Source organism: Capricornis sumatraensis, chromosome X (genome assembly GCF_032405125.1).
Source record: "Capricornis sumatraensis isolate serow.1 chromosome X, serow.2, whole genome shotgun sequence".
Lineage (NCBI taxonomy): Eukaryota > Metazoa > Chordata > Mammalia > Artiodactyla > Bovidae > Capricornis > Capricornis sumatraensis.
In genome coordinates this window covers 92,984,793-92,993,062 of record NC_091092.1, presented here as the reverse complement: position 1 = coordinate 92,993,062, position 8,270 = coordinate 92,984,793, and the positions used below count along the sequence as shown (strand labels likewise).

Here is an 8,270-nt window from a genome sequence, read left to right as displayed (position 1 = left end):
CTTCCCTGATGACTCATGACTGTTAAGAATCCACCTGTCAATGCAGGAGATCCAACTTCAATCACTGGGTCAGGAAGATCCCCTGTAGAAGGGAACAGCAACCCACTACAGTATTCTGCTTGGAGAATCCCATGGACAGAAGAGCCTAGCAGGCTACACTCCATGGGGTCACAAAGAGTCGGACATGACTGAGTGATTAACACTTTCATACTGCCCACCTGAGCTTTCTGTCCCACCATACCCATCTCCCTTGATGACCCAACCTCAGCAGTACAGGAAACCCCAACTAAACAGAGAACCTTTATGGTGAGCACCACTCTTCCTTCATCACTTCTCCTTAGGAGTTCAAACCCGTGACTGAGATAACATCTCTAACTCAACTTTATGGGGCACATCCAAAATGTCCATATGACATGGTGTACTATAACAAAGACATGGACTTTATTTAGGCACAGATACATTTTCTGGCAAGGTAAGAAGAGGTTTAAAATTACAACTTGCTGGGGCAACTGTTTCTGGTGTACTTCTGAGAGGAAGGTGGGAAGTGGGGTGGGGGACTGGGTCACAAGCATTAAGCACAAGAAGCTCACCAATGAGGAGGAACTAAGCAGGAAGAAAAGAGAAAAAAGGAGGCTTTGGAGGAAGAAGAAAAAGAGGAAAGGGGAAGGGTCCTTGAGGAAGGTGGAAGAGGAGGAGGAGAAAGAGGAGGAAGAAAGGAGGTCTTGAGGAAGGAGGAGGCAGCTTAGGAGGAAGTTGGCCTCAGACCATACAAGGTAGACTATGTCAGACATCTCTAGGCCTGCGTTGGTTCAGCTGGGCCTGCTCCAGAGGAAGAAATTGCAGCGGGAAGAGGGGTCAGTGGGAGGACCCTGGGGCCTGGCGCACATGTAGAAGTGGCGGCCCAGGTTGGGTCCTGGCTTCTTTACAGTTCGCATTACACATGGCTCCCTGTGTCCCCCACAGAGGGGCATGGGCGAGGGTCCTCCCAGCAGAGACTTCCAGAATGAGGTCCGTATCTCCTTTTCATCCTTGGCCTCTGAAGCCTTGGCCTGCCCCTCCACCACATTGGCCATCATGTCCTCTTCTGAGGTCTTTGGGGTCATAAGGGTGCCCAGGCTAGGAAGATCCAAGTTAGAAGTTTGGGGGCGACTGGAGGATGGCTGGAAGTAGCTCATCAGGTTTTTTTGGCCTCTACTAGAGACAGTTTTACTTGACCGGGACCTAGTTGAGCGCACACGGGCTTTGTTTTGGCGCATGTATACCTGTGTTTGATTGCTGGGCTGTAGTGCTGATTGCTCGAACACAGGATCTTGTTTGAGGTGAACCAGGAATCGTAGGATCTTGAGTTGGGTACCTGCAAACTCGGGGAGGAAGCAGGTGCACAGAGGTGGGCACTGTTTTGCTGGCACAGAGGATACACTTAAGACTGCACCCACAGGGCAGTGATCAGAGCCCATCACCTCAGGCAGCAAGAAGGAGTCCTGAAAGGTGTCTATGACCAGGGTCCTATCCCCCAACACGTAGTCAAGCCGGGAGCCATAGTTCAAATGGCGGGCACCACTGACTGTCGACCAACAGGTGAAGGCCCCCTTCTGCTTTGGGTGGAAGCAGCGGTAGCTATCGATGAAGGGTCCCATGTGGGAGCCATTCTCGCACCCCAGGTTACTGAGCAAACCATCCATCCACTTGCGCCCTGGGTCCTCTTCAAAGCATTCCTGGGGAAAAGGGAAGAAGACAAAGAAAGAGGCAGAACTAGATGCCTAGAACTGTAAGGGACTAACTGCTTCATTTTACAGACAAGAAAATGTGGCTGTTCCAAAGACGAATGCTCAAGGTCATACAGTCTGGAACTGGCAGAGCTGGGATTCACTTTGCATCCTTACTGATTTAAAAGCTCATGCTTCTTTTTACTTCTGCATCAAGCTACATCTACTTTGCACTGGGCCATAAATCCTGGGCCTGAAAGCTTCCTGTTGGTTAATCAAAGCAATTCTCAGAATTGCTCACCAAGGGAATGGAAAATAAGATGTGTAGAATGGTTACCTCCAGGAAGTTGGGCTACAATTAGGAGTTAAGACTGTTGCCTTTTCATGTAAACCCTTTAGTACTATTTTGGTATTTGTTTTGGTATTTGAGGGGCTCAAAGGATTCACAACTGAATACTTCCTTTGGCTCTGATTCCTAATTCATCATCCACCCAATCCACTTACTCATCCATTCAATGCAACAAATGTTCAAAGAACACTGACTGTGTGCCAGGTGTGATATGAGTGACAAAGTGGGACCCTGATCTAGTCTTGGGGACCAACAAGGCTTTCTTTTAGCAAGTGATCTGGAGCTGAGAAGTGAAGATTGAGCAAGAATAACCCAGGCAGAAGGTGTTACAAATTGAGAGAACAACTTATGCAATGGGCCTGTGGAGGGAGGTAACAGTGTACCCAGAAGACTGGAGGGGCAATGAGACTGTGGACCAGAGTACCAATAGGAGATAACTATCATAGTCCACATAAGCAAGATATGATGGTTACTTAGACTAGGGTGGTGCCAGAGGAGACAAAATGAAATTAAGAGATGATTTGGAGCTAGAATCGACAGTACTCACTGGCCAACTGAATGGGAAAAGGGAGGGTAGAGAAGGAAAATACTAACACGATTCCCTGGCTTCTGGTTGGAGCAACCAAGAGGATGGATGGTACCATTTAGGGAGGATGAGACTAGAATAGCTGGTCTTGTGGGAAGTGGACATATTCTGCTATTTTGGAAAGATTGTGTTTGTCATGTCATCTGGTATTATTCTTTTTTGTTGGGAAAAAAAAAGAACACATAAAGTGCACTCAAGAGATCTAGGATATTTCTGAACTAAGAAGAGAACACATAAAGGTGTATGACACTATCACAGGAAGCAGGAAGAACAGATTAAGTAAATACCCGATGAGGAATAAGGTAGGGAGGACTGATGGCTTTCAGTTTGCAGTGTATACTTCCTTCCCCACCATGACCATCACCAGTCTCTATCTCATTTCTGCTCATTTTCCCCATTGGGAGACACATCTATGTCCTGTGGGTCTTCTGCAAACCAATCAAGGAATCTTCCTACAGCCTCTTCTTTGAGGCAAGCAATGATGAGAACTGACTTGAAGATTCTAGCACAGTGGTTCTCCAGACTGAATATACAATAAAATCAGCCTGGGAGTTTTTAAAACATACTGCTACCCTGGCCTCACATCCAATAGATTCTGACTTAATTGGTCTAGGGTTACATCAAGGTATTGATATTTTTGTAAAGCTACTTATTTTAATGTGCTTTCAGAGGTTGAGAATCATTGGCCTAGAGGGACTCAGAGATGAGGGGTTGATACAAGAAAAGAAAACAGAAGGGAGGGGATGCCCACCAATTCAGAGGACAGTGAGAAAAGCCAAAATGAGAATAACTTGTGCAATGGGCAGAGAGTAGAAAACCTAGGTGGAGTGGATGGAGTGTGAAGGGGTGCTGAGGATGGGAATAAAAGACTGAGCACAGACAAGGAAGAGCCTTGAATGCCAGGCCTGGGTGTTTGCTCTGCATGTCTGCAAGGTAACTGGGAGGTATTAAAGATTTGTGAGCAGGAAACATACTCTATTAGGGAAATGATCCAGATAATGTGGAGTTCGAGGCCCTCAAAATCTGACTGGAACTCTCTAGCCCCGTCCTCTGCTACTCACCTTCCTTCCCTGTCATCCCCCAATAAGAAGGGGACTTGTAGTTCCTAATGCACACCAGCCAAATTCTCACCTTGCAGTCTTTGCTTATCATGCCAGAATGATTTGCTCTCCACTCCACCCCCAAGTTCTTTTCTAGTCATCTTTTAAGACTCAGCCATTTTAAGATATCTCCCCTGAAGTCCAGACACTATTCTATAATTGACTCATCATGTGTCCATAGCCAACCACCATGCTGAGACCTCTGGGGACCAACAGTCAGAACTGACTGATAAATGAGTCCACAGCATAATCCTCAGTGCTTTGAGAACAGAATTTCAAACTAAGCTCTGCTTTTCCACGAAGGATATTTGCCACTGGGCCAAAAAACAGCACTGATTGGCTGAACAGAATCAGTCAGGAGTGAGATCAAAGGCCTAATGGGAACCTTACCATGTTGACTGCATCCCAGTGATCAATGGGGCGGTGGGCTGTATTCAGATCACCCAGAATGATAACATGGCTGAAAAACATAAAATGAATGTCAAGGAAGCAGCAGTCCTGGCCCATCTACTGTCTCCTGGGCCCAAGATCTGCCACCTGCCACATAGACGTGAAGATGGGATCCAACAGCAACTCATAGTAGTCCACCTCTCCAATTTCACTATAACCTTGATGCCTTTTACAAATGACCAACCCAATTCTGATCTCCAAAGGTAAAACTGTTTCTTTTTTGACATGATTGTCTCACTGATCTCTACCAAATGGCATCTTTCTGATCCTTCAAAGATGAGCTCAGGTACCATTCCCCTTAGGAAGCATCTCTTGATTATTCCAACCCAACCTCACTTTCCTGTCCTTCTCTGGGACAAGACTTTTCATTTGTTCTAAGTATGTTACCTTCCTATTTCACCCTTAAAACTTTACTGAGGTAGGGATTCATATAGGGCTTCTCTGATAGCACAGCTGGTAAATAATCCACCTGCAATGCACGAGACCCTGGTTCGATTCCTGGGTCAAGAAGATCCACTGGAGAAGGGATAGGCTACCCACTCCAGTATTCTTGGGCTTCCCTGGTGGCTCAGGTGGTAAAGAATCTAACTGCAATGCAGGAGACCTGGGTTCGATCCCTGGGTTGGGAAGATCCCCTAGAGAAGGGAACAGCCACCCACTCCAGTATTCTGACCTGGAGAATTCCATGGACTGTATAGTCCATAGAGTAGCAAAGAGAACAACATGACTGAGTGACTTTCACGTTCAGGGTTTCATATACTTATTTTACAAAAGAGAAAACAGAGGCAGGACTAGCTTTTGGGCTCATAGTGAGTAAAAGGAGAAGCCAAGGTATGTGACCAGAGGTATTTGAGTACAAAACTCATATCTGTATCACTTTACTTGGTCCTCACAAGCTCTTAAACAGAAGAGCCTATTCCCTTGGACATGCTGTTGTCTACAACTAGGCTGTGAATGAATTCAAAATACAAAGATCCCACATCCCTCCCAATGGGTCCTGACACAGGACTGGGCACCCAGGACAAGCTCAAGGAATCCTTGCTGCACAGGCTTACGGTACCTGCCAGCTGCCAGGAGAGCTTCTGCTCGGATCTGCAGCAAGCGATAGAAACGCATCTTAAAGGTGAGTCGCTCAGGCTTCCCAGGGTCCGCATGGGGGCAGTAAACGTTGATTAGGGTCAAGGTCTTCTCCTTCCCTTCCCATGTGCTGGGAAGAAGAGAACCAGCCCATCAAAAAGGGATCACTTGCAAGCCACCCTTCCCCTTCCCACACCATGTGACTTCCACTCAAGGTTGTCTATGGGATGAAAGTAAAGGAAAGCGATAGAGAAACATGAATGAGCTGGCATACACAGGACTTGAGGATTGACTATACCTATGATGACACACAGGTAAACCAAGTAACGGTGCTGCCATTCACAATGATAGGCCACAGAAGGAGAGCAATCTGGGGCAGTAAGTTCAAGGTTGACTAACTTGCTTTTGAGGCACCTGTGGTAATAAATGTTAGGCCTCCCAACCAGGCTCCCTCCCACCTCAGCCCCAAGCAGAGACAGAGAACTCAAAACTCAGAGAAGAATAAAATTTGTTCAGGGTCACAAACTAGGTAGCTTAGCCAGGACTAAAGTCCAGGAATGGCAAGTTTAGGAAGTTTTCCAATGGTGGATGCATGTTTATAAGGCAAGCCTTAGAACCACCACATTCACAGAGTTGAACTAGCAATGATGGGTGACAGGGGGATGTGGACTATTACCAGATTTTGTGTTGTGTGAGGAGGGCCCGGCCCTCACTATCCAGAGCTCGAAGCTCCTCTTGGGTGAAGTCATCCAGGTTTCCATAGCAACCCACATCCCCATTCTGAGTGGAAAGCAGGCCACTCAGGCCTTCTTCAGCAGCCACTGGGGTAGCACTGTCCTTACAGAAAGTGGCTACACCTGGAGACAGAGAGGGTACTGGAGACTGAGCAGGCCTGGCAGTCAACAGCCTGTTGCACAGCCTATTGCCCCTGCACAGGTAACATGCTCAGCTTCATCAAGCATAGCTCTCTTGATGACTTAAGGGCCATGGATACTTGGGGCAAGTCTACTCAAACCCTGGGTCTCAGTTCCTTCATCCTGAAAAGATACAGATTAATAACAGCTAATATTCTAAGTGCTTTACATGTTAGCTGCTCAGAAAATGCTATTATTATTATCATATGAACTAATAAGTTCAGTTCTTGCAACAGCCCTAAGAAGTACACATTATCCCCCTTTTCAAAGTGAGGAACTTTGAGCATAAAAAATTAAATAGCTAGCCAGAGGGTACACAACTAGAAGTGAGCTAGGATTCAAACTCAGGCAGTCAGGCTCCAGAGCTCACATAACTAACCACCACTTTTGTGCTTTTGCAATCCAATATTATACAAAAAAATATCCTTCATATAATCTTATGTGGCTTTATCTCTGTAGATAAAAAGCCTAATTTCTTACTGCCTTCTCATTAAATGTTGAAAACCCTTTTCCACCTGCCCTCATCACTTTAAAGTCCCCAGAAAGACCCATTTACCCGAATAGCCACTGCGGTTGCGGCTGAAGCTGAAATAGGAGTTGTAGCCCTCAATGATAGCCAAGGGCTCTGTCAGCACATCCCCTGGGGGAAAAAATATGTAAGATTACATCAGAGATAAAACTAGAAAGGCCTGGAATTATAGCTATAGGCTAATTTCTTGCACACATCAGAGCCAGGGTGGGAAGGGAAAATTAAGTATCTATGATTAGAGAAGTTAAAAAGGTGGGGACGATAGAGGAAACTGATACCAGAATTACAAGAAAGGGGAAGACTACCTAATGGGAGGTGAAGAATTAGGTGGGAAAAGGCTAGGTGACTGGAGGAAGTTGGGGGTAAGAAATGGTTATATGGGAGAGAAGACTGGGAATCTGAGCAGGAGGTAGGAAAGAGAGGGAATTGGAAGATTTGAACAGAGGATGCAGGGAAAGTAGGTAACTGGTCTTAAAGGTGGTTGGGTGGGAGCGGGAAGGAATCAGGGGATTGAGCTGTGGGGCAGGGGGGGTGGAGGCGTTGTGTGTGCAGGGAATTACCAGTCTAAGTTTGGGGGTGGACATGAAGTAGGAATGAGACGCTCTCTGGAGAAGGAAATGGCAACCCACTCAAGTATTCTAGTCTGGAGAATCCCTTGGACAGAGGAGCCTGGGGCTATAGTCCATGGGGTTGCAGAGAGTCAGACATGACTTAGCAACCGAGCACTCAGCTGGGGAGGAGACAGGGGGTAGAGATAAGGGGATCTGGTGACTTTAGATAGAGGTTTAAAAAGGAGGAAATTAGGGAGTCTAAACTGGGGACAAAGATGGGGTGGGAATTAAAGGATATGGACTGCGGGCAGAAAAGGGAAATTGGGGGAATCTGACTTGGGAGTGGGAGATGGAAAGTGTGTAGGGGAAGGAAATTCGGGGGACTTAGCTGGGGTAGGAGAATGAATAGGAGTTGGGATGTGAAACAAGATGGAAATTGCAAAGGGGAGAGAATTATGATTTCGCCGAGGCCGGGAGATTATGTGGGAATTAGGAGATCTAGCTAGAGCGTGAAACAGAGAGGGGAGATTGGGATTCCGAATTGGCTCTAAGGGGAAGATTCTAAGAATAGAGAAATGGGAAAGTGAAGTATATGGAGCAGCGGGAAAAAGTTAGCAGAAAGGGGAAAGTATGGTAGGCGGTCCTAAATTCTTGAGTGCTCACTGGTTACTTTGGTCTCCTGAAGACAGACGATGTCTGCATCCAGCTTGTCCAAAATGCGCCCCATGGCCATGGCGCTGCAGCTGCTGGGCTCCTCGTATTTCACCCCTTGCAAGGGGCTCCGGATCCCATTGATGTTCCAGCTCACCAAGCGCAACATGTTGACAACTAATTACAATGTCTTTAAGCCCGCGCCCAACACAGGCGCTAGAGGAACCACTGGAAACTTTCAAGTCCAGCAGGCCTGGGCCTCCCGCGCGCGCGCGCGCGCATTTGCGCAGGCTTTCTAGTGAGTGCCACCCTAAACGGTCGGACGTACGTGGGGCGGGGCTTCAAGCTCTTCAGTTT

The 8,270-nt window shown here is 46.9% G+C and overlaps 1 protein-coding gene across 2 annotated transcripts; it reads right to left on the bottom strand.

Annotated features, from left to right (window-relative positions):
• Nucleotides 1-454: 454 nt before the first annotated feature.
• On the bottom strand, nt 455-8,119 carry APEX2 (apurinic/apyrimidinic endodeoxyribonuclease 2). Of its 2 annotated transcripts, none has more exons than XM_068962620.1 (6): nt 7,926-8,119; nt 6,739-6,822; nt 5,945-6,125; nt 5,252-5,398; nt 4,132-4,201; nt 455-1,715 (listed from the first exon to the last, which is right to left on the bottom strand). In XM_068962620.1, the coding sequence occupies exons 1-6, from the start codon at nt 8,080-8,082 to the stop codon at nt 810-812; spliced, it is 1,545 nt and encodes a 514-aa protein (XP_068818721.1). In that variant the 5' UTR covers nt 8,083-8,119; the 3' UTR covers nt 455-809. The 2 variants fall into 2 exon arrangements, with proteins under 2 accessions (XP_068818721.1, XP_068818722.1); XM_068962621.1 differs by having other exon boundaries at nt 7,933-8,041.
• Nucleotides 8,120-8,270: the final 151 nt, after the last annotated feature.

Bases quoted from the DNA above. Each gene is read 5' to 3' on its own strand.
- APEX2 (XM_068962620.1), bottom strand. From the start codon at position 8,082: ATGTTGCGCTTGGTGAGCTGGAACATCAATGGGATCCGGAGCCCCTTG. The intron at 6,126-6,738 runs GTAAATGGGTCT...CTCTGTCTCCAG, and splicing joins CAACCGCAGTGGCTATTCGG to GTGTAGCCACTTTCTGTAAG. The intron at 1,716-4,131 runs GTAAGGTTCCCA...CCTTTTCCCCAG, and splicing joins ACTGGGATGCAGTCAACATG to GAATGCTTTGAAGAGGACCC.